Raw genomic sequence first — 26,227 nt, 5'->3', positions numbered from 1 at the left:
GTTCTGTTCTGAGAGCATGTTTGTAATTCCAGTTTGTTCTTAGAACCAACAAAGTTAGCCTATGTACCCAGCTAGCACCATTGGCTATATAGTACTGTACAGTAATAGGTTCATAACACTTTTTTAATACAAATAATACATAAAAAACAAACACACACAAAAATAAAACATTTTTAATCTTATAGTTCCATACTTTGAAAAGTACAGTAGTATAGTACAACAGCTAGCCTACGGCAGTAAACTGGTGGGAGATGGTGGAGTTTACGGCAGTAAACTGGTGGGAGATGGATGAAGGATTGTCAGCAATAGGAGGTGGAGGGCAAGCTGCAGTTTTCCTCATGCCTGACATTGATGCACAGGTTCTGGTTCCTTGCTTGATTCAACTCTATCTGTAAAGATACGGTACTGTTGTCCTCTATACAGTTCCGTACAGTAAACTATACAAGAGCCCAGCTCCTTGCAGAGATGCACACATGTGACAATGTACACCAGACACATAAATTACCTTATGTCATTGGACACTCAAATGCATATTCACATGTGATTGGACATGCAAATGCATACTCACATCTTTGAAAGTTTGCAACTTGAAGGTCCGTATGCAGGGGACTTACTGTATTGTAGTAAGAGACATTGGTAAGGGAATGTGGATTAGAGAAGCGCTTTCCTTGTTGATGTAACAGGGAGCAGTGCTTATAAAGTTTATGAGATAAAGTAGTTTTTCTGCTTAGTAGTCTAGTCCAAATGGGAAGTGATGTATTCTTCTGACTTTTGGTACAGTAGGACCTTTTGGCTATTGGCTGGGAGCCCTGAAGGGCCACACCATGCCGTCATTTGTGCTCTGCAGAGATGCTGCTGGTGAGCCCCGTGCTACTGGTGAACCCAGGCTGAGCCTGGCAGATGGCACACGCCCTGAACTGCAGGTCATCCTGGTTTCCCTCTTTTCCTTGAATTCAGAAACTCGTATAGGTACACTTACACTTGACCACATATTATATCAGAAATTATATGTTACCGTGATATTTGTGAGTTTGAACATTTGCAGAGTAGGATTGAGAGGAGGAGTTTTATGAATGTCTAGGGTCTGCATGCTCTGGAGGTATTCTGGGGAGTCTGCTATTTCTCCAAAGGTCTGTTTAATCTTTGTGAGCCTGGAGATTTGTGGTTCTTTGTGAATCACAAAGATGAGCTTTCTGATTCCTGGAGAGTTTGGAAGAGATCAGTCAAATTAGGTGAAGGGAGGCAGCATGACATGTAGTGGCTAAGAGCACAGACTTGGAGATCTAGATAACCTGGGCTTGAATCCTGACTTTGACAATTATTAGCTGTGTGACTTTGGGTAAGTTACTTAATCTCTCTGAGCCTCAGAGTTGATGATGATAAAAATGATACATACTTCACTAGACTGTTGTAAGAATTAAATGATCTAATATTTGTAGCAGTTACAACAGTGACTGGCACATAGTAAGCTTGACCTCAGTGTTTACTCAATAAAGATATTTATTTGGGAAGCCTGTCATAGGGTCCTTCAACTTTTGGCCAGTAGGTACACCCAGCACCCAGATAGGATAAGAGGTGAGTGTAAGTGGTAGAATCTGAAGTTATGAGAAGGCATATTGAAGTTAAGTAAGATAAAAAAAGATTCTTGAAGGTAATCCCTGATGGACATCCATTAGTTAATTATGAAGGGGTATAGGAGAGTGCTTAAGATAAACGTCCTGCCATCTTCTTGTCACACTTACTGTGTAATTTTGGGTAAATTATCAACTTAAAATTACTATTCTACATGGGTATGTTGAAAGTATTTACCTTATGGAGTTGTCGTGAGGACTGAATCAGACAAGCATTATAAAGTGATGAGCCCAACACTTGGTATGTAGTACATGTTTTATACATGGTACTTTTGAAAAATTAATTGATAATCAGAGTCCCTATCCTCAGTCCCCACATGGTTATAGGTATTGAAGTCTTTTAACTAGAACCTTCAGCCCTGTCCTGTTATTAAGGCAGCTGGGCACAATTTTACAGCATCATGAATGAAATATTACATGCGTGATGCATAACACAGTGCCTGGCATGTAGCAAGAACTCAGTAAAATGCCAGGAGCCTCATCCTTGCTACCTGTTGTGGTGGTTCAGGATGGAAGATATGAGTGGGGTGACTGCCCCTTCAGGTAGAGGTGGGAAGGGAAGGCTGTTTTCTTCAGGGTCAGCTCTTGGTGTCAGAGGTGGGAGGTCACGGGCTGTACCTGCTCAGCTGCCCTTCAGCTGACTCCCAGCACTGTGTCCTGGAACAGACGCCTATTCTGGAGTTCCTGTCCACTTGCCAACCTGGATCTGACCTGAGGTCACTGTAAAAGCCGCAGTGAATGTCTGCCAAATCACAGACTCAGAGGAGAAGTACGAAATTAACTCTGGTTATCTGGGCTGGCCCTGTGCTAATTACTATAGGTAATTAACATTGACTATGTATAATTTTAAAGTTAGGCTGCAATTTCCAGAGCTCAAAGTTTATGTTGACATTTCAAATCCTAATTTCCTTTTGCAGGTATTTGCTATCCAGCGTCTTTATTGGTTTACCTAAACACATTACAGAGTTATTTGTTCAGTTGCAGGCCGAGGAACAAAATTGAGCCTTCTCTTTATTTTTTTGGGCTCCAAAATCAGTGCAGATGGTTACTGCAGCCATGAAATTAAAAGACGCTGGCTCCTTGGAAGAAAAGCTGTGACAAACCTAGACAGCATATTATAAAGCAGAGACATTACTTTGCCGACAAAGGTCCATCTAGTCAAAGCTATGATTATTCCAATAGTCATGTATGGATATGAGAGTCGGACCATAAAGAAAGCTGAGCATTGAAGAACTGATGCTTTTGAACTGTGGTGTTGGAGAAGGCTCTTCAGAGTCCCTTGGACTGCAAGGAGATCCAAGCTGTCAATCCTAAAGGAGATCAGTCCTGAATATTCATTGGAAGGACTGATGCTGAAGCTGAAGCTCCAGTACTTTGGCCACTTGATGCTGAAGCTGAAACTCCAATACTTTGGCCACCTGATGCAAAGAACTTGACTCATTGGAAAAAACCCTGATGCTGGGAAAGATTGAAGGCAGGAGGAGAAGGGGATGACAGAGGATGAGATGGTTGGATGGCATCACTAACAAGATGGATATGAATTTGAGTAAGCTCCAGAAGTTGGTGATGGACAGGGAAGCCTGGTGTGCTGCAGTCCATGGGATCACAAATAATTGGACACCACTGAGTGACTGAACTGAACTAAACTGATGGCTTCTCATGCTTCTTCTGAATTTTTAAAAGCAGTTTAAACTGTGATTTAAGTTTGTTCATGTATATAGTTATTAAGCAGATATTTGCTTTGAACCTATTGTGTGGCAGATCTAGATACTGCTTAACTTTAATAAGTTAAAAAATTTTATTTATTTTTAAACTTTTTTTCAAAAGTAGACAAAGAGAAATTCTCTTGATTTTAATTTTACATATTGCCATGCAATTATAATTATAGTCTATAGAAAGGGTTAAGTTCTCAAGTTAGGTAATAAGGAGAAAATTAAATAATTTTGATTATTAAAAAAAAATCTCATAATTCACCCACGGACATAACATCATTCAGGGGATATAGTGTAGCCTCTTCTCCGCTCTAACTTTGGAGCAAATCGCTGTTTTGACATGTGATTAAAAGTTAGCTTGCTCAGGGGCTAGTGCACTGGGATGACCCAGAGGGATGGGATGGGGAGGGAGGTGGGAGGGGGGTTCAGGATGGGGAACACATATAAATCCATGGCTGATTCATGTCAATGTATGGCAAAAACCACTACAATATTGTAAAGTAATTTACCTCCAACTAATAAAAATAAATGAAAAAAAAAGTTAGCTGTGTATGGGGTTCATGTTTGAAGACTACACTCAAGGTCTTTACATTTAGAGATGCACTTAGTTAACATGTGTGTTCGATCAGTGTACCCCTTCCTCACTTGTTTTTTTTTTCCCCCAAAGTACATATTTTATTTTCATAGAGTAGTGCAAGTGGAACGTGAGTAATGGTTTGTAATCCAATTTAAATGGCATCATGTGCTGGCTAGCTGTCCTGACTATGGATGGTAGCAGATGTGGTTGGCCTTTATAAGGCAAAGTTGTAGGTATAGCATCCTGGGTTAATTGATTGATCGATCCATTCATTCTTCAACATTTAAAGAAGAAATGGCAACCCACTCCAGTACTCTTGCCTGGAAAATTTCCATGGGGGTTGCAAGACTCAGACATGACTGAGCGACTTCACTTTCACTATACTATGTGTAGTGACTATGCTTGAATCTGGAAGTAGAAAGACTTCAGAAGGATAGTATTTGTTCTCGAAGAGCTTATGCGGTGGTGCGGAAGACTGCCATGATGTGTCCCAGGACAGTTGTGTGAGGTTCAGTGATGGTGGTGTTCTCTGTTGTACATGCTCCATGAGAAGCAGACACATTTAATGAGCCAGTGAAGGATGGGGAAAGGAGTGCGGCTCTTTTTGGGGAAGGGTATGTCTAAGAATGTAGAGAGTATTGTAGAGAGTAGGGTCTAGAAGAATGGGTTAACCAGGGCAACGTGTTATTTAGGGAAAACAGCATGCCCACAAAGGCATGGTAGCCTGATCCGGGAGTGGGATGGTCTGGAGAGTGGCAGAAGCTCTGTGTAGTAAGCTCATGATAAGCCTTCAGTTCCGTGTTGAGCAGTTTGGACTTCATCTTCAATGTAATGAATGATCTTTAAAAGGAGAATGATACCAGACTGTGTTCTCTAGATGGATGGATAAGCGGGGAGGGAGTTCAGAGCCAGGAAGACCAGTTAGAAACCATCGGTGGGAGGGCAGGTGGCAATTCAGCCATGATACGCTCACTTCTAAGCCTGAAGCTGGCATGTGGCTGGGTGCGTTCCCAGCTATCGAAGCCGTTGCTCCCACTTCTACCCTGCAGGTTGCTTCCCTTCTCCTCTTTACTCTGCCTTCTCTACACGACAACTGGTTCAGTCCGGCTCTTGGCTGGAGACCTGGCAGTGGATTCGGGGGGACAGGATGGACCTGCTCAGTGCTACCCTCCTGACCCCTGAGGAGCAGCCCCAGTCTTCCCATTCTTGCCTCCCCCCTCTCTTAGGATCTTTCTGTTTCACTCCAGGGCCTTTGAGGAAGGGCAATTGCAAATTATGAGTTGAGAAGGGAGCCGTCGTTTCCTGTCCCTAACAGTCAAAACTCCAGGAAAACTTTCACTGGGCCAAGTGCTGAATTTTTGATGTAGGAACTCTGGTCAGAAGCCGTAGCATATGGTAGTCAGGGAAGCAAGTAGATCCATCCATTAAAATAAATTAAAGGATGTAAGGGTAATTCAGGCTTCCCTGGTGGCTCAGATGGTAAGGAATCTGCCTGCAATGCAGGAGACCCAGGTTCAGTCCCTGGGTGGGGAAGATCCCCTGGTGGAGGGCATGGCAACCCACTCCAGTATTCTTGCCTGGAGAATCCCGTAGGCAGAGGAGCCTGGCAGTCTACAGTCCATGGAGTCTCAAAGAATTGGACGCAACTGAGTGACTAACACTTCACTTCACTTTTCAAGGGTAATTCAGGCGGGTGTCCCAGGGGGTCAGATGAGCTGTTCCCTCTTCAGCACGTAATACCCTTTCCAGCAGATTCTCCTTTCATCTGTCACCACTCCTGAGCTTCCACGCCCTTCCTCACCCCAGAGTCCCTGTCTCCATCCTGTTACCAGTTCTTTTTTTAAAATTTTATGTATCTATTTTGCTACACCGAGTCTTAATTGCGACATGCAGGATCTTTGATCTTTATTGCTGCATATGGGGCCTCCAGTTGTGGCATGTGGCATCTAGTTCCTTGACCAGGGACCGAACACAGGTCCCCGCCCCTCCCGCATGCATTGGGAGAGTGGAGTTTCAGCCACTGGACCACCAGGGAAGTCCCATACCACCAGTTCTTTTCTTGTCCTTTATTGCTGAGCCTGCTCCAGCCTTTCAGAACTCAGTCAGCAATCTGAAGACAATGTAGGAGACTGTCCCCAACATGCAGAAGATGGGAGAGAGGAGTTTGATACCCATCCTTGAGGGGCAGTTCATTGCTGGTCTCCCCAGTTGATACTGCCATGCATTTGCTCATGGGGACAGAATTATAGCCTTTGGGATTGTAGGACTGTTAATTACTTTACTTCCTGGGTCCTTGAAGCCTTAGATTTAGATTCAACTATAATTAATTAAATTTATTTACTCTGGGAACATATTTAATCCCCTGAATCACTTATCAAGTGTTTTAGGGTCATTTGCAAGGACAGTTGAAGCGAGTGGTTAGCTAACTTTCCCAAGGTTATAGTTACTAAAGTGCGTGTCTGGGATTTGCACCATTTTACTTGATTCTGCATACGTGTGGATGGACCAGCTTCTGTAACTGACCATCGTGTGAAATAAAGTTTTAAAAAAGCAGATTTGCAGATGAACCTTTTTAATTGAAACTTTTATTAAAATAAATATAGATTTACATGTATTTTTGAGAACTAATACAGAGAGATCACTTCTATATTGCTAGTATTCCTCCACTGATGACTTTTTGCAAAACTTTAGTATAATATCACAACCAGGATTTTGGTATAATGTCACCATGATTTACTGACCACATATAATGCAGTTATTAAGATCTCCTTGGTTTGTACTCATTTCTTTGTATGTGTGTGTGTGTGTTTTCTGCTCTGTATAGTTTTATCACCTGTCTAGATTCATGTATTCATCACCACAGGTGAGATGCTTAACAGGACCAAGTCAGCAAGAAGTTGGATTTGAAATGTCAAAATCTCTTTTCTGTCACCTTTTTATAACAACGAATACCACCTCTGCCATCTCTGTACTCTGGTCACACTAACCTGTCCTTCGTATCTAAAATTTGGTCATTTCAAAAATACTGCAGTTCATAAATCCAGAATTATGTTTGATGTGATCCTGTTCGGGATTCAATTTTCACCATTTATCCAGTCTGCAGTCTGGTTTTGTGAGGGACTGTCACCCCTTTCTCACCCAGGGGCCTGAGTATTGATGCATTTACAGTCTGATAAGGCATCACCGAGTTGATGGACATGAGTTTGAGCAAGCTCCGGGAGATGGTGATGGACAGGGAAGCCTGGCGTGCTGCAGTCCATGGGGTCGCAAAGAATCAGACACCACAGAGTGACTGAACTGAACTGAGGGCCCTTGTGACCTCTGCTGAGGGGACCTGTTTGGCTTTGTTGCCTCCAGATTGCTGGGACTCGCCTCTGCCGTTAGTCATCTTTCGGGTTTGCCACACGGAAGTTTCTTTTCCCCAGCGGGTATGTCCAGAGCTCCAGCAATTTCCACGGTTACGCCAGCACGCACGTCCTTCTCCTTCCTCCCTGTGGAAGCCAAAGGCGCTCTCAGCAGGGGTGGGACTGGTGAAGTTAGGAAGGAAACTGTTGCAACTTTTCCTCCGCTCCTGCCCGCCGCTTCCCTGTAGTGAGCACGTGTGGCCGATAGATGGCAGTATTCTTTGCAGCGCCGGGATTGCTGGCCCCTGTTGCCTGTGCTTTTGGAGAACTAACCGATGCTGTTCTTTACGTGTATGTTGAAAACGTGGACAGCAGATTTTCCAAAACAACAAAGACACCAGTAAAACACTGTGTGGTTTCCAAAGTTTGGAAACATTACACTGGCAAATGATCGGTGATGCTAACGGTTCCCCACTTCTTACAGATGATTTGAATAGGAAATAGAGTTCGGCGAGATGTTTGTGTGTGTGTGTGTGTGTGTGTGTGTGTGTAAAAGACCTGTGAAAATACCATTTTTTTTGCCTCCCACGTGATCTAACCAGCTGAGGAGCAGGGGCATGTGTGTGTGTGTCTGTGTGTCTGTGTGTGTCTCTGTGTGTGTGTGTGTATACTTGTAAATGTCAGTACCGGTGGCTCATGAAAAAGACCAGTGAAAATACCAATTTTTTTGCCTCCCACGTGATCTAACCAGCTGAGGAGCAGGGGCAACCTGCACTGAGCTCTGAGCCTTGAGACGAACTCTTTGTACCCCTCAAGGAAAGGCCCTTACACACAGTGTAAATATAAATTCACAGCAGCAACAACTAATAACAGTGACAGCACAACTGTTCACTTCCCGGTACTTGTCCACTCCCCTGCGTGCGTCACTTTGGTGTGTGCGGGCATGTGTGTAAACGTTTGCTGTGCATGGGAAAGCTGTTGTAAAGTGAGAGATGACGGGGTTCCCTGGCTCTTGTAAACAGATCAGGCTAGTGAGGTGAAAATGAGATGAGTTTAAATATGAGGTTAAGTAGTGCATTTTAAGCTGTATTCACGGAAAGAGCCAGTGGTGTCGAGCTCAGATACAGACTTACGAACAAGTGGAGCTCCTCTGCTCCTGAGGGTGCCGTGCATGATCTGGCGCCTTCTTGGAAGGAGTCAGGAAGCCCCAGTATTCATGCGATCCCCGTGCAGCCAAGTGGAGAGCAGGGTGTGGAGGAGGGGGGCTGGCGGTGGGAGTGGGGCTGCAAGCTCCAGAATGATTCCTCTCTGTACGCATGAGCATGCCTAGGTGGAAGGGCTGCTTTCTGCTTCCCTGGGTCTGAGCGGTGTTGCTGCTGTGACCCCGCAGCTGAGAACATAGCCGCATTCCGGGGGGTGATGAGGGAACATGTGGCTCCGCCTTAAGCAGCAGCCTTTTTGCTGCTGGTGCATCCTTTGGCAAAAGCCCTTGCTTTGGAGGGGAAGTGCTCTGCATAAAGTTATAACCCTGAAACCAGATGCTGTTACTATAGAGACGAGTGAAATGCTACCGTGGGAGGCAGAACCCGGGAGGGATGGGAGAAGGGAGGTGGGAGGGCAAGTGAGGCGAATCTAAAGGCTAGCACACGGGGACCTTCAACCTTTAGCAGCACTGTGGCGGGGCATGCTCGCGTTCTGAAACTTGCGTGCTGGCGGCCCGCCACTTGCTGACTGGCTGAGTGGCAGCTGCGTGCGCGGTGGACTAGCTGGTGAGCACGTTGGCAGTTGGCGAGTGCTCTGGGGCTGGGAACTCAGAGGGCTGGAATGTAGATGGGTGCCCGGGGCCCAGTGGCCGACGGTTTTGCACAAATGTTTCTCGTGCCAGGCTTAAGTCACCCTTACAAGCCTGTGGAGTGATTAGGACCGGCTGTTGAGGGCTGGTCTGTTTGGCAGCTGATTTGACATGGGTTACAGTTAACTCACTTGCAGCTCCCAGCATAACGGAGGATGGGAGAAGCCCCACCTTGGCTATGTGGATTGCAGGGGGAAGGGGTCTGACTTCTGCTGGCAGAGGTCCTGCTGAAGGAAGGCCGTGTTGGCCCCGCGTGGATTTTATACTGACTGCTATGACCCTTCTCCCCGTGATGCTGGTGAGAAGCTTCCAAATCTATTCTGAACTTTGCCTCGTGCTGGCGACAAGAGCAGCCTAGGGAACTGTTTAGAAGCATACTCCCTCCCTTCTTTGTTTTCAGCAAGTGAAGTTGGTGTGAAAGGAACATTTTAGCGTCGATTTTGGGGGCCTGATTAGGAACTAGAGGAGCTCATTTCTTCCTACTGATAGAGGGAAAAACTGGTTAGGTCAGACGGGTCGTTTTAAAAGATATCTCTGTCTTACTAATAATAGCAAGCAACTGCTGAGAGGATTTGGTCTGGGGTGGGGGGTGCACGAACCCCAACAATGGACACTTGTGGTGTAAAGATGGGAGAAAGCTATCAAATCCCTGAACCCTGTGTCAAAGCGCAGATGTGCCAGGCTGCACTTGCTCTTGATGAGGAAAGGGCTGCTCTGGGCGTGCAGGTTCTGTATTTTCAGTTTGTGTTTTCCTTTGCACTTTTTACAGGGACGAGGGTGCTTACAGATGCTCCGCATTGTCCACCAGAAAGAACTAGGTTTCTAGTTACTTGCTATGTATAGTCTTGGAGGGAATGTGAAATATGTATCAAAGAGCCAAAGAATGCCCCTGCCACTATGCTCCCTCTAACCCGGAGCATGCGAACAGTGCTTCAGTCAGGCTGGATGGTTTTCTCCGCCTAGGCAGTGATTCTGGCATTAAAGCTTGTCCGATCTCCTTCAGTTGTTACTGCTCACTTCCTTCACTTCTGCTTTGCTTGCTTGTTGTGTGTGATTTGGGGACGAGCTTAGGTGCAAAGGCCAACCTTTTCATTTAGGAAATGTGTGAAAAGTTAGTAAATGGCTTTGGGACCAGCTTGGTTAATGGTAGGGGTGCAGAAACAACTACAGGAAGTTGTGTTGGATTCTGTAGGTTTATAGGACCAGAAAGCGTGCGCTTTGAGAAGAAATGTGGGCTACGCCACTCTTTGTTTCCTGAAGGGGAGATCGTAAGTACTAGGAGTGTAGATGCAGTAGTACAGGATCCAGTATTTTGTTGTGTTTCCAGGGCCTTTTAAGGAGATTTCTCCATTAACCTGTCATCTTTATCTAGGTCTACAAATGCTGTATTACTGGTGGGTTCTTGCTCTTTGGATCAGCCCTCAGATTGCTAGGGGACGTCTTCAAGAAGGCAGATGTGATTACACTAGAGCCTTTGTCTGTCTTGCTCATCACTGTATATCCAGTTCCCAGAAGGGCCCCTAGTAGGTACTAAGCAAATATTCACTAGTGAATGAATGGAGGATGTCAGGAAAGAGAAAAGGGGATGAATGAATGCTGTCTCTCTGTGTGTCTAGCACTGTGTATGGTATGTTTCAAGTGCTTTGGTCGTCATCACCAATGGCCTCCCTATGGCCAACCCCCTTTTTATTCTGATTCTTTCTCAGCCTCTCAGTAGCAGCACTCTCTTTTCTCAGCTTCCTTGACATCACTGTTTCCTGGTTTTCCTCTTACCTCATTGACTGCTTTTGTTCCTCTGCTGTGCTTGTAAATGTTGGCATGCCCGGCATGCCTGGCACTTGGTCTTAGATCAGCCTCTCTATTTCTGCATTTTCTTCCTAGATGATATCATCTAGTAACAGCTTCAGACACCAGCTTTATTCATTGATTCTCAATTTTTATCCCCAGCCCTCGGCTCCTGAGCTCCAGACTTTGACCTCTAGTTGTGTGCCTGACAGTTCCCTTTTCATATATAATAAGCATCTCAACCATAACCTTTCCAGAAAAGAACTCTTGATTATTTCTCTGAAACATATTTTTCCTGTAGTCTTCCCTGGGCTCCTGAGATACCTGGAGACTTACGAGATACAGTTTCCATCCTTGGGTTGGGAAGATCCCCTAGAGGAGGAAATGGCAACCCACTCTAGTATTCTTGCCTGGAAAATTCCACGGACAGAGGAGCCTGGTGGGCTACAGTCCATGGGGTCGCAATGAGTTGGATATGACTGAAGTGACTTAACGCGCATGCATGAATTTTTCATATAACAGCCAGAGTGGTCTTTTAAAAGACAAAGCAGGTCAAGTCCCTTTCCATCCGAAAACTCTTCAGGGGCTGCCATATCACCTAAAATTCTAATTGCTTACCGTGGCCTGGGTGGCCCTGATTCCCTCCACATTTACTTCCCAATGACTTTCCATCCCTCTGTCCAGTCTTTCTGGCCTTACTCTGTTCCTGAAACAGGCTAAACTTCTTCCTCCTTTAGGGCCTTTGCATTGCTATTCCCTTTGTTTGGAATATTCTGCCCCCAGGTTGTTAAATGTCTGGTTCCTTCCTATCACTTTTGCCTCTGCTCAAATGTCACCTCTTCAGAAGCCACATCTGAATCACTTAATGCTAAGTAGCCCACTACCTTATTACTTTTTTTTCCTGCATCACACTTAATCATATCTAAGATTATCTTGTTCATCTATTTATTATTAGTTTCTGAGGCATTTTGCCTGCCTTATTCAAAGATGTGTTCCTCTCCCTCCAAGAGTACCAGTTCCAAGAGTGACAGGAACGTAGCAGACACTAAATAAATATTTGCTGAATTGGTGAGTATGTTGGATAATTTAATTTTCGTGGAAAACAGAGGCTCATAGAGGCTGGTAACTGATTTGACCTCTCAAGTCTTCGTGGCATTTTCTTTTTTACTGTGATCCTGCTTGCTGACCCATTTCCTGTTTGCATTTAGGTTTATATTTTTAGTTTGAGTATAGAAAAGGAAAAGATGAACTTCTGTGTGTAAGAGCCATATTCCAGAAGAGAAGATTCTTCAACTTTCCAAAGTAATGAGCTTCTTTATGGCATTGTCTACCAACCAAGATTAGGCAAAAAAGAAAAAAGGAAAGAAGACAGGAAAGAAACATAACTTTATTAAACACGTAATAGATGCTAGGCATAAAACTGAGTGCTTTCATGTGTGTTACCTGATTTTAACTTCAAAGCAATCCCACATAGTTGATATTATTACCTTCAGTTTCCTAGATGGAAAAGCTGAGGCTTAAAAATTTGGATACTTTGCTCCAGGTGATACAGGTACGAATAGGCTTTTTAAACTGGTGTCTCCCTGACACCAAATTTCTGACTTTTTAAGCTCAGATGGTTGCTGTTTGCTCCTGAAATAGAAAGGAAGAAAAAGTGAATTCAGTGCATTTCATATAGATGATAACAAATATGGGAAGCACAAGAATAAGTTGCAAAGACAATATGGAAAACAGACCTGCCGTATTCAGTGCCCGAGCACATAACTGGATGAATAGAATACAGAGTGAACATTTGGTCCTCTGGCGGGGCTCATGCATGGTATGACATAGAGCAGCTGTCCCCAGAGAAAGTTCTTTGTTTCTAGCCCGGTACGACAGTAGCAGCATTTGAGCATTTCGAGAGTTCTTTCTGCTTTCACTATAAATAGAGTTCATGGAATTCTGTATGTCAAAGTTGATGCAATGAAAAGGAGTCCCTGAATATGGAAATCAGCCTTACCTCCTTCTATAAACCAGAGACACATTTGGCATTGGGAGGCCGTACAAACGCTGTCATTACTTGGATGGATCCTGAGGTCTTATTTAGCCTAGGAAATTGCAGAGTAGATCCTATTATGTAAGGAGACAGGAGGACAGCATAATATGGTTACAAAATGCAGCACTTCATGCCCTTCAGGGAAGAGTTAACAGGACAGATATACATAGACAGAGACGTGTGATAAGAATGTGGAAAATGAATGAATGGGCGGCATGTATATGTGACTGTTGCCGAAGCCGGGGTTGCTGGATAATCCTCAGATGTCAGATTTCCGTAAGGCCAACATGTGACTCAAAGCTTGCCACTCAACAGAGAATCCTGGGCTGTGCTGGTATTAAGAGGCTGGCTGGAAGCTAGGCTCCCACTGTGCGGTAGTCTAACTCCCTGTCGCTTTCTGTGTGTGGGTGGGTGTGCATGTGTGCGTGTGTGTGTGTGAGGGTATACATTTTTATGCAGTGGGTGTTTAAAGAGCTAAGCACTGAAGCTGGATTTCCACAAACGACCATCACGAGCACTCCAGGCACACCACACTTCCTCTCTTGGTATTTTTTTTTTCTTTTCATCTTTTTTTTTTGTTTTGGGGGCAGATCCCAAAGGGGAGAACCCCCAACATCCAGCCTCCAGGATTGAGATGATTTTCTCTTACCTGTCCCTGCGGGGGCCCTGTCAAGGTTAGAACGGAAGCTATGTGGGACCGGCATATTCTCAAGCACCCGATGAGAGGAGCTGAAGGAGCGAAGGAGCAGCAGACGCCGAAGGAAGAGGGACTCTGCCCTGTTAACATGAGCAGCAGCTTGCAGGTTCACCTGCCCAGAAGCTGGGCTTCGTCCGGTGGCTCCCTCCAGGAGAAGTCTGAGCATTCTTTCTTTCTTTTTTATTACTATAGGATGGAGGATGAAGCTGTCCTGGACAGAGGGGCTTCCTTCCTTAAGCACGTGTGTGATGAAGAAGAAGTAGAAGGTGAGTTGAATGGGCCTGGGGAAGTCTGTATTTGTATACATACGTCTTTGTAGATAATAGCACTCATACATGGCATATGTCTTATAATTTTGAAGTTAAAAACCCAAGCTGATCCCTGGAGTTTCATTTCATCTCCACATTTTGCTTCAGCACAGAAAGTAATTCTAAGAACTTCCCTGGACTGTCAGAATCTGAATCAGTGTGGTCCTGCCTAGGTAACAACAAGAAAAAAAGATCTGACTCTGAAGCAGGTTTCTATGTTAGCTGTGCTGCTCTGTCAAAAATAAATATTTTGCTAGATTATATTAGCCACCCTCCAATGACTAATTCAAGGAGGCTGCTAGATTTATATAGATATATTTGGCAGTGTCTTCTAATATCTTCCTTGTAGCCTGCAGGATAGAGAAGCAGATGTTACAGAGAGAGAATGATACCATTGCTGCAAGAAGCATGGGTCTAAACTGAGGATATAAAGAGTGGTAATTACAGATGCATCTCTGTTAGGAAAAGATAGACAAGTTTTTTTTTTTTTTCACTTAGAACCCCCAAGGAGCTCTTTTGCTAATCTTCCCCAGTGCCAGTTAAAAACCAAAGGAGGGTTAAATTTTAGCTGGTACCATGGTGCTCTCAGTATGCTTTCTCTTCTCTTGTCTCTTGACTTATCAGTAATATGGGAATAATCCTACTTATTTGATAGTGAGAAGGCAGGGTTTAATTAATAGTTATTAAAATAAGTATGCAAAGGCATCACAGATATACAGGGTATGGCTAACATTTATAATGACAGTTTTAAAAATAAGCAAGGTTTTAGATAGTATTCCTAAAGTTTAGTAAAACTTACTGGTTAACCACATCATAAATTCTAGCCTGTAAAATCACTCGAGAGTGAATTCATATGTATTTGGAAAACTCCCTAGTCTGATTGGTACTGTTTGGTAAATTACTTAATGCCTACCAAAGACTGGGACCAGAGGGGTGGTGGGGTTGGGTAAAGAGGGTGGGTGCTGTGTGTTTTGGAGTGATTCTTCAACCAGACTCAATAGCAGATTCCAGACAAGTGATGCTCTTGTGCCACCTGGGGTAGTTTGAATAATGTGACCATTAGGTCTCCTTGGTGAGTTTCTTCTGATTGTGTAGTGTTGGAGGGGGGTTTCCTTGCACCCCCACCTTCCCACTTCCCGCATGTATGCTCTTGGGACTGACTAATTAGAAGTCGATGCCTATGTTTCTTAGGAAAAAGGAAACCACAATATTTTTGTTCTTATTGTTTTACGGGTTCCTTGCACTTTTACAGTATGACTGTGGGAAAATGCCAAGCTAGTGAAAGCAAAATAGTAAAACTTTTGTCTTAAGATTCTTGTAACCCTTGATGCTAAGTCTCCATTGTGGTGATTCTGTCACTGTCCCAGTGTCAAAAGAGGAGAGAAGAATCTTAAAGTTATAGCAGATAGCTATAAGAAACACTGTAGGACTGAGCAAATATCTGATCATTTCAGAACAATTAAAGTAGAAAAATCAGTGAGTGCTTGGGGATGAGATGTACTCTGTGTGTGTGTATGTTCCTTGAGAATAACCCTCTAGCTAAGTTCTCAGGAGATGTTAATCACTTCTTGAGTTTGTGATATCTGTAGGATTGACAGCGCTTTACTGGAGCAGGATGTTATACATGGGTTTCTTAACACTTTGACTAAGACGTTTATTTCCTGCAGTTTTCCCCTTGATTTTTCAAGCAGAAAATTAAGACAACAATGTAATGAATAGCACACAAATCTGTAGATAGATTTCTTTAAGGACAAACCAAAAAATACAAAGGTGATCAAAATATGTGTAAAATTTATTGGCTTTGTGGTGATTCACCTTGCTATGAGGATTTTATGTATTTTCCTATTCTGGTGAAACTTCTGTTTTAATGATAATTTTTCATGTTGAGTGGAGTGTGGGTTGGTTACATTTCTTTCAAAGCCTGTTTAGCTAGTTGCTGTTGTTGAATGCTGAGACTGTAGGATGGCTGCTTTTGGCCATGGTTTGGGGGAGGCATCCAACAGTGTGGGGTCCTTACAGTACAGGTCATGAAATATAACTAGGAAGTACTGTTTCTAATTCAGTGCCTTCCCAGTTGACCTTACCATTTTCCCACCTGGCTTCATCTGGTGAGGGTGGTTAGCACTTAAAATTTTACAGTAACTCTAGGTGACAGTGTAAAGAACTTGAAATGGAGATGGGTTTGAATGGCTTACCATGATTCCAGTGGTTGAGAATGAAGATACAATTGATTTGACTGTCAATACCTCTGATCAGGATTTTGATGGGATTATTTTCCTCAAGGACATGAGTCTATCTCATATTTTTAATTGCATGGAGAAGAGTGTTCTTAAAGGAAAGAAGACTTATTTTTGTTGTGAAGTGGCTGAGTTTCTGGTACATTTATGTCCGAAGTAAGTGCTCTATTTTAAGCATCAGAAATTCAAAGGGCAAGGAGCTGGAACACCTAGCATTTCTGTTATCAAACATATTCCCTTTTACCCAAACAGTATTTCTCTTGTTTCTGGAATAACTATGGTTGAGGTATATTGCAGCACACTTGGCAAAAGTGAACTTAAAATAAAACTTTGTTTTTTAAAGTAATTTGCACTAATAAGATGCACTCCCATTAAACGAGTATTAGGGTGACCTCCAGTAACACTGGTTATTTTGATATGATTATGCTTTAAAATTTTTTCTAAGGTCACTCAATTTGGGATGACTGGATTCATCTCAGCTTGAAGGCAAAAAGAGTCAAATGCTGCCTCATAGTTCTTTCTAATGCTGTAGTTCTGAGAAAGGTAGACAACCTGAGACTTTCAACCACACCCTCAATTCACCTGGTTCAACTTTACTCTCAGGGGGTGGCATGACATTTCATCTGAATTCTAAAAACTCAATAGAAAACCATCAGCTGCAAACTCGCCAGGAATAGAGTGAATCAGAAGAGGAGGCATCTTCTGTTTAAATAGTGAATTTATCTATGTGGGATAAGTTTAAAAATCTAAAGCTCTTTTTCATGTAGTTTGCCTGATAAACCGGGCTTCCTGGGTGATGCCAGTGGTAAAGAACCCTCTTGCCAGTGCAAGAGACAAAAGAGACTCGGGTTTGATCCCTGGGTCAGGAAGATTCCCTGGAGGAGGGCCTGGCAACCCACTCCAGTATTCTTGCCTGGAGAACCCCATGGACAGAGGAGCCTGGCGGGCTACAGTCCATAGGATATGGAGTCACATATGACTGAAGCAACTTAGCATGCAGGCCTCTTGTACATTTATAATAATGGTTTAAAAAGATACTCTTGAGAAAGGAAACCCAGTGTCAATTTTAGTCTTTAAAATAAAGAGAAGCTTGCATGTCTGCTCTTTCAGTGGTTACCTTACAGTGTGTTTGTTGAAGCTAACATTTTTGGCATAAAGTGGTTACCGTGGGTAAACTCATTTAAAATTTGTAGCATTTCAATTATCATGTTTGTTTTTATACCCAGAGGCTCCAGCTCCAGCCCAGGCATTCCTGTAGAATTGGTCTGTTAAATGACCAATTGACATTACCAGTTGTTGTTCAGTCGCTAAGTCAGGTCCAGCTCTTTGTGACCCCATGGACTGCAGCGCTCCAGGCTTCCCTGTCCTTCACTGTCTTCCTGAGTTTGCTCAAACTCATGTCCATTGAGTCAGTGATGCCATCCAACCCATCTCATCCTCTGTCGCCGCCTTCTCCTCCTGCCCTCAATCTTTCTCAGCATCAGGGTCTTTTCCAGTGAGTCAGCTCTGCATCAGGTGGCCAAAGTATTGGAGCTTCAGCTTCAGCCCTTCCAATGAATGTTCAGGGTTGATTTCCTTTAGGATTGACTGGTTTGATCTCCTTGCTTTTCAGGGGGACCCAGAAATGTCCACTCTGAGGAACAAGACTGATTTTTCATTTCAAACACACTTAGGGGAAATTGGCAAATTTTGTTGGGTGAACCAAGGTTGAGAGAGGAAGATCCCAGGTAGCTTTTTCTAAAAAGCAGGAAATTCTATGGATATTTTATCCTTTAAAAAGTCAGCCAGGGTTTTGGATCTGTATGATATAAACAGATTACTTAATATTCTCATATTTCGCAATAGGGGGAAGAGAGCAAACTCCACCTTATCCTTTGAGATAAGGCCTTGGCTCTGCAAGGCTAGGTAACTCCCCGGCAAGCCTTGGCAACTCTGACTTCATGACGAGGGGCCCTTTTCTTAACATCAATCCTAAGCCGTGACTCAGGAAACATAAAGTACAGAAATACAATATTGGCTGAAATGGGTCTGCATTTCTGAAGTTTGATCAGTGCTCTCAAATCCATTATGATATATTGTAGTGGTTTTCCTCTTCCATTCAAAACCCAGTCCAAGAGGAAATGTGCTCCCATCTGTCCAAATGGAAGAATAATTCTACAAATTCCCAGGTCTACTGTTGGACATTAAGAGAGTGTTGTTGAAAATTCCTGGAATTTACAGGAAGGTTATTTTTAGGGAAATAAAAGTAAAAAAGAAGGACAGAGTCAGGAACAAAGTAGACAGTCACTAAATATTTGTCGAAAGAGTGAAGAAATGAATGTGTAAATAAACCAAATGAAGCATACATAGAATTAATGTAGTCCTCTAAAGCCTTTGTTTAAAATTTCAGTTAGATATCTGTTTCTCTTCTCTTAGTCAAATGAGATGATATAGTCTCTAATGATCCTAGTGCTTGCTATTAATCCTACTTGACTTTGCAAAGATCATTGTTATAAGTACATCATTTATACTGATAAGAAAAAGAAGCCCCATAAACACATCCGCCATATTCTTTTTCCTTCTTTTGCTTTGTATTTTGAAGAGAGAGACTGAAGTGATGAACTGGTGACTTTGTGTTTTGGGAGGTCAAGATCTTAACATTTTACAGACATGAAATCATAATGACTTAAACCTATTTTTCACTGGAGGATATTGTGATGATGTATTTATGTGTATTGGAGGAGGTAGTATTCTAAAGAAAAGGCGGGGCCTGGTGGACATTTGTTAATAATTACAATGGTCAAAAAAACGTAATTGCCAAGAAGGAGTGAATGAGAACCTAGTGGATGGGAAAGAAGGAGATGGGAAGGGAGGGGCTGGTTGGGGTCAGCGCTATTCTGAGCGCTGGATATAAGTGTCAGGTTGCATTTTGCTGACCTCCTCTCTCCTGTTCTCTATAATTGCCCAGAAAACAGTGTGTACAGAGGAAATACTTGGGCAAATATTGCTGAAGGAAAAACCTTCTTAAAAGAAACAATGTGTCCACACGTCGGAGAGCTTGGAGGAAGTGTGGTCAGGTGTTTTAAGGGTTGAGCTTGAATAAGTAGCTTGGGTTCCCAGAGCACATGGAACCCACACAGACCTTTCCCAGCGTCCTGCTTCTTTCTCGTCATGGCCTCAGCTGGAAGCCTGCCAGAGGTCCTAAAGCAGGCAGCACCCAGCTCTCTGACACCTCCTTCTGTGTCACTGAAGTTAAGTATTTGTGTATAGATTTCTTGAGCTTCAAGGAAATCAGATGATAGTCCCATGGGGTTTGGAAGCAGGACTCAGACATCCCTTCTCAGAGTTTTCCAGTTGTAGAGAATTCCCTGGTAGTACCGTATGGGCTAAAGCCTTCTGGAAGCCACTTTCTGTCCTAGGTGGTTACATTCTTTTATGCAACAAGTTTGCAGAATTGAACTTGGTACTTGAGTCATGTTTTCCAAGGATCCAGAAATTCTGAAATAATACACTTGCCGCAAATTTTGTCTACAGTGGAGTTTCTTTCTTGAAGCTTTTTATCTCCTCATATTTTTGAGACTAATTGTTTCATATTTATTTTGGGGAGTCTCTATCATTTGTATCATTCATGTGTTAAGGCAGAGTGACTAAACATTAGTTTGGGAATAAAAGTTTAAAACTTGCTATATTGCTGAAGCATTGCATGAGTGAAGAACAAAACTTAAAGTTTGGATTTTGAATTTCTCAGTTCTGCACAATGAGATTCAAACACACCATTCACCATAGAACTGCTTTAATAACGACCAGAGACGGTGCTGCTGCTGTCCTTGGCATTAGGGATAGGAGTACTTTATACAGTGCGTGTGTGCGTGCTAAGTCGCTTCAGTGGTGGTCAGCTCTTTGCGGCCCTATGGACTGTAGTCTGCCAGGCTCCTCTGTCCATGGGATTCTCCAGGCGAGAATACTGGAGTGGGTTGCCATGCCCTTCTCCAGGGGATCTTCCTGACCCAGAGATCAAACCCACATTTCCTGAGGCTCCTGCATTGCAGGTGAATTCTTTACTGCTGAGCCATCTGGGAAGCCTACTTTATACTCTATCACTGTTGTATTCTTTTGCTTTCTGATTGATACAGCCTCACCAATGATCTTCAGTGATTAACATTAAAAAAATTTGAACTACCAAAATATTTATTTTCTTTTTAAAAATTTTATTTATTTATTTTAGTTGGAAGACAATTACTTTACAATATTATGATGGTTTTTGTCATATATCAGTATGAATTAGCTATAGGCATATGTGTCCCCTCCATCCTGAACCCATTATTTTCTTAATTCATCTTTACCAACATCTATCCCTTGCCTTCCTAATAACCATACTTACCTACTGCTTCTTGTTTTGGAAGAGGCAAGCCAGGAAGGTCAAGAGAATTTTCCTGAGGCCTGCTGTCTATTTCTCTTTGAACACGTTCTGATTCCCTTTAGGCTCTGGGTGTGAGATCTGGTTTCCATGGTTAGATTGCTCCGATAGACAGTACCTCTAATTTGTGAAATTGTCTCCTCTTCCAAGAAAAGATATACTAACTACACTTGCCTACAGGGTAAAGTACAAATGTCTGCCCATTATAATAAGGCCTGCAAAGTTACCCTTCTGGAAAGCAGATTTAAGTGTGTGGTAGTTTCCTACCAATGAGGAGGATTCAAATGTTTATTATATGTGTAACATATATAAACACACAAACACACTATATATATATTTTTCTTTTTTTCCTTTCCCCATATGCAGCATGAACTAGGATAATTCTGCTCTCTACTGACTGTTATATAATTTAGGTGCCAATTCAATGTGATTATGCAATAGTATAGAAATAATACTAAGTGTTCAAGCTGCTTCCCCATTTTTATCATTATAAGATTCAAAGTCATTGGGAATTGAAAATTGGGTCTGATGAAGGAGAGTAGAGTAAGAATAGAATAAAATTGAATAAAGCTCAGAGGAGCCTCTCCCGGTGCTGAAGGGGGCATGCTGATGGGATTTGGTTTTGTTCTGGCTCATTTCACTTTCTTGGCGGATAGCACATAGGGGACTGAGGTGAGAGCCTTCTGTGGTAGGAGTTCACGGGAGGTTCCAAATATTGTGCCCCTGAAGCTGCTGATTGCCAGGTGGGATGAAGGTGAAGGGAAGGAGGGTGGTGAGTGACACCCATTGAATCATTAGTAGAGGCGACTTAAATAACTCCCTTCCCTGAATAGCTGCAAAAGCTTTTAAATCTGATGAATCGCTTTTACCTTTACCAAGAGTTAGAATTAGAAGGCAGCCATCCTAAGTGCTTGCTACATCCGATGTGTTCATCTTTCTTGATACTCTGTTGACTTTGAAAGGAGAGCAGACTCAAACCTCTTGGGACATGGTTTTACTCCCTCTTGATGGTGGGTTACTCAATACCTTTGACGAGGCCAGACCTTCTGGAAATCAAAAGGGGTGTCTGAATTTTAGTGAAATCAGCCAGCGTACCAGCTTGAGAGGGCCAGAGTCACACATTTTATGAATTAGTTAAATCACAACCTTGCCCTCTAGTTGATTATTACATTTTCGATGTGATTCCATCCCTGCTGAAAGATAAAGACAGTGTCTTGGGTATAGAATGAAAGCACACAGTTGAATCCAATGGATACACGTATTTGACAAATTCAGTCAGCATCTGGTGTTTGAGGTACTTTAATTCAGTCTGTATTGTGGGTTAGAGAATGTGGTGGACAACCAGGAGTCTCAGGACCTATTTCTGTTCTTGGCTGTGCCCTGTCTTTCTGGGTGACATGAGGCCGATCGTGTTTGTGTGGTTGTGTTTCCTTCATGCAGAGTGCAGTTAATAACCTATCTTCTTCCCCACCTACTAGAGATGCTGTAAGGATTCTTGGATAATACCAGAAAAATACTTTGACATTTGCAGTAAGTCATTGTTCAGTTACTTCATTTCTGAATCACAGATTTTCGTGCAAAGAAATAGCATTGGTACTTCCTTATCTCTTAGTTTTGCTAGGGGTATAAGGAAACTAATTTGAAATCCCCAGGATGAACCCTGTAAACTTAAATGTGTTAACTTCTTTGGGTCTAGTCCTTGCCTGTGGTTTACTTTTGTGTTTAACACTTTCTCAAGTGCTTACGGTGACTGCAGAGTGCTTTCCGACTAAAGCTAGTACTGATATCTGGTAATCAGCAAGTTAGCTGATTATTATCTGTGTTAACTCTTCTCTTCCCTTGTGGTTCAGCTGGCAAAGAATCCGCCTGCAATGCGGGAGACCTGGATTCGATCCCTGGGTTGAGAAGATTCCCTGGAGAAGGGAACAGCTGCCCACTCCAGTATTCTGGCCTGGAGAATTCCATGGGGTTGCAAAGAGTTGGACACGACTGAGTAACTTTCATTAACTCTTCTCATTAACTTTGATGGACAACGCTTTTATTAATTTTTTTTAGCTTATAAAAATAGTAAGAACACTTGCAGATATATAAGCTCAAATATGTTATTTCCAGTATTACTGAAAGTGATAACATTGTGTGACCAATTAGGTCAGTAATTAATGTGTCATCAAATGAACTCATCATCATTTAAGGACACAAAGTTGGTTGATATGATAATTTAAAGAGTATATCATGCCTGTGGGTGAGTTTACATGGAGACCAAGATGTGTCTCTCCTATAGAGTGATGTTAACTTGAGACCTAAAGGCTGAAGAGGGTTATCTAGGTCAAGAAGGAGGGAAACCTCCTAGGTCAGCATGCATGAAGGCCCACTGGTGAGCAGGCCTGTTTGAGAAGTGAAAATAAGGCCCATGCAGCTGGACCACATGAACCAGAAGAGAGTGGCCAGAAGTGGATGGAACCCAGATAATTCATGACTTTTGCTAAAGATTTAGGATTCATTTAGTGTGCACTGGGGGGCCACTACAGAGTGTTGTAAGCAGGAAAGTGACAAGACAAAATTTGCATTTAAAAAAAAAATCTCTTTGGCTGATGGGTGGAGAAAGCATCCCAAGAGGACAAAGATAAAAGTAGGGAGACTGTTGCTAAGATTCAAGTGAGAGATGATTTTAGGGTTTAGCCTGGGACGAAAAAGATGGGTTGAAGTGCCAGCACTTGCTGATGGACAGATGTGCGGGTGGAGGGTGATTACTTTTGGATTTCTGCTTTGAGCAGTTTGGGGACTTACATGCCATTTGTGATGAGGAACACTGGAGGGATAGTAGTGAAGGACGGTAGACGTTCAGCTTTTTGACTTTGAGACTCATGTGAGACACTCAGTAGAACTCTAAAGCAAGTACTTGGCCACACAAGCTGGAGCTAAAAAGAAAGGATGGGGATGGGGATAGAAGTTTGGGAATCCGAGGGAGCCAGCTAGTATTTGAAGCCATAGGGGGACTTCCTTGGTGGTCCAGTGGCTAAAACTCCTTGCTGCCAGTGCAGGGAGCCTGCATTCGATCCCTGGTCGGGGAACCAGATCCCATATGTTGCAGTGAAGACCTGGCACAGCCAGATAAACTGATAAATAAATAAATATTTTTAAAAATCCCCAAAACAAAATGTTAAGAAATAAAGCTACATGAATGGATGACATTACCAAAGGACGAGAAGAGGGTGGGAGGAGGACTGGTCTGTTCTTCGATGCCAGCGTTTGAGAAGGAGCAATCCTAGAAGTCTTCTGAGGCCAAGAGAAGACTGTTTTCAACGAGGAGCCAGTGATGGACAGTGCTGAGTGCTGCCTAGAATCAAGTACATGAGGAGCGAAAAGTAACTGGTAGATTTGGCAGAAAAAGGGTGACTGGTGGCTTTTAGCAGTCTAGGCGGCATTGTCAGGAAAGAGGCAAATCAGAGGAGATTGAAGAATGCCCAAAGAGAAATCTACCATCGTAAGTAGTTGTGGAGGGAGTTGGAGAAATAATAGTAAAACTTTTGGCCTTTCCCTTATGTGCTTTATTACACTTAACCAATTAAAATCCTTGGAATTATTACAGAATTTTTAGAACTCAAAAGGATTTTCAAGAAAATGTAGCTTAGTGTTCTTACCTTACCGATGGAGAGACGAGCCCTGGAGAAGGTAAAGTGATTTGCTTGCAGTAACGCCGATGGTAATTTGGAACCCTAGAACACGGAGCCAGACTTCTTAATTTTACCAGGGCAGTGCTCCTTCCAAAAATGTGTGCTTGAGGTCTGGTCCCTTTCCATCTTGGAAAGGAAGCTGGGTGAGAGCTGGAAGGAGCGCCTGGAAGAGCAGGGAGTAGGAAGAACTGGATGGAGAAGAATAAAAGGTGTTGGGAGAGCTTGTGAAAAGGTGCGAGGGAAAGCAGGCGTAAGCCCGGCTGGCCTCATTGTTTGCACGATCACAGGTGCTCTTGGGAGGACGGGCGTCTGCCCGAATGTCTTCATATTCTGGGGCAGTTTACAGAGCTAAGTGTTGTAGATTTAAACTTGTCATTCTGTGATAATAAGACACATTTTCAGAGAATTCCTGAGCCTGTTTTGTCCTCTTTTGTAGCTGCTAACTTGAAAGCTTAATCTTTTTTCTCCCCACTTGGCTGTATTTTGCAGACAGTGGAATATAGGGGGTATGGTGGAGTGTTGGTACCCTGGTAGTGGGGAAGTGAGAAAGGAAGCCTTCTATAACCAGGAGCTCCAAGAGTCTCAGCCTCTGCCTCATTAGCTATTTAGCTTTACTTGGTTCACTGGTTCATGAAGAGGTTTAATCGGGTGATATTTAAGGTCATTTCAGTTCTAAAAGTGTGATTATGTGCTGCTGTGTCAGTGAATGTTGTCCTGTTTTTATGGGTGCATATGGAAAATCATAGTCCTGACGTTTCTGGGATCGGGCTTAACTATGCTAGTTTGAGTCATTTGTAGCACTTTTTCTATTTCTTGGTCATTGTTTTAGCCCCCCCAATCTACCCCCCGCTCCCCACTGCCTGATCCAAATCTCATTTATCTATGTACAGGTGTGTGAGAGGAGGGAATTATGTGAACTAATATTAGATGTTTGATACCTGATTAGCTGTGAGTGCATTGACTATATAGTGGATTATCTGTCTATAGTGACTAAGTCTACTCTTCCTATTGCCCAGCAGGGCTTAGGCTAGTGCTAAAAGGGAAGCCAGAATAGAGTCGCAGACGGACAATGTGGTTAGAAAGAGAGTGTGAATGTGTGCATTTATGTGTCTGTCTAAGCTGCCTCTCTGGCTGCAATTGCAAATCCGGTTATCAATGACCATTGGATTAGCCTTTGTTTTCTCTCTTCCAGCCCTACTTGCCATTCAGTTGTGCAAGTGGTGACCACAAGAGAGATAATGGAAACTGTCAGTTCTCTGCGTTTGGCTCACAGGTGGATTTTGTCTGACTGCATGTGTATTGCACATTAAAATTCTCCAGCTCTTTCAGGGTTCTGGGGTGTCAGGAGGAGTCAAGGGTTCATCTCTTCCTGTGAGGTGGCGCCTCTTTGCACTGCCCTGGCTGGCTCTGACCTTCCAGGCCTTTTGGATCCACTCTCCTCTGTGCTGTCAAGTAAAAAGGATGACAGACCTGAGCGCTGGGGGTTGGCACCCACAGTGTAAAAGCTCTGGGGAGACCCTCCCAAAGCAGGATGGGGATGGCCTGATACTGGCTCCTGGCAGGGGTAGGGGAGACTGAGGTTATGGAAGTTATTGCCTCTGCTGCATAGTTAAACTCTGCATAATGACTAGACAGCTAACTGAGGGGTGAGTTAGCCTTGATCTAAAAGTGAAAGTGCAGTCGCTCAGTCGTGTCCCACTCTTTGGGACCCCATGGACTGTAGCCCACCAGGCTCCTCTGTCCATGGGATGTTTCAGGCAAGAGTACTGGAGTGGGTTGCCATTTCCTTCTCCAGGAGCCTTGATCTAAAGTTGGATTTTTTTGTCTTGCCCAGGGGGAGTGCTCTGGGGGAGTGCTCTGGAGTACCTTCTCTGGAGAACAGAGAGTGTTCACAAGTTATTATCAGGGCTCAAGGTGGGTGGGAAGGAAGAGAAATAGGGCTTTCTTTCCCCCCTTTGGAAATAGGAGGGAGAGATAAG

The 26,227-nt window shown here is 43.3% G+C and overlaps 1 protein-coding gene across 3 annotated transcripts in view; it reads left to right on the top strand.

Annotated features, from left to right (window-relative positions):
* SLC4A4 (solute carrier family 4 member 4) overlaps window positions 1-26,227 on the top strand; it is a 351,114-nt gene that overhangs the window by 36,767 nt on the left and 288,120 nt on the right. For all 3 annotated transcript variants that reach the window (XM_065914665.1, XM_065914664.1, XM_065914666.1), the window contains one exon: window positions 13,826-13,899. In XM_065914665.1, the coding sequence (XP_065770737.1) occupies window positions 13,827-13,899 (73 nt within the window). In that variant the 5' untranslated portion in view covers window position 13,826. Of the gene's footprint in view, window positions 1-13,825; window positions 13,900-26,227 lie in introns of those variants that run through there.

This window comes from Muntiacus reevesi, chromosome 22, assembly GCF_963930625.1.
Source record: "Muntiacus reevesi chromosome 22, mMunRee1.1, whole genome shotgun sequence".
In the NCBI taxonomy this organism is placed as follows: domain Eukaryota; kingdom Metazoa; phylum Chordata; class Mammalia; order Artiodactyla; family Cervidae; genus Muntiacus; species Muntiacus reevesi.
The sequence above is the reverse complement of the archived record's forward strand: the minus strand, read 5'-3'. Positions and strand labels throughout refer to the sequence as shown.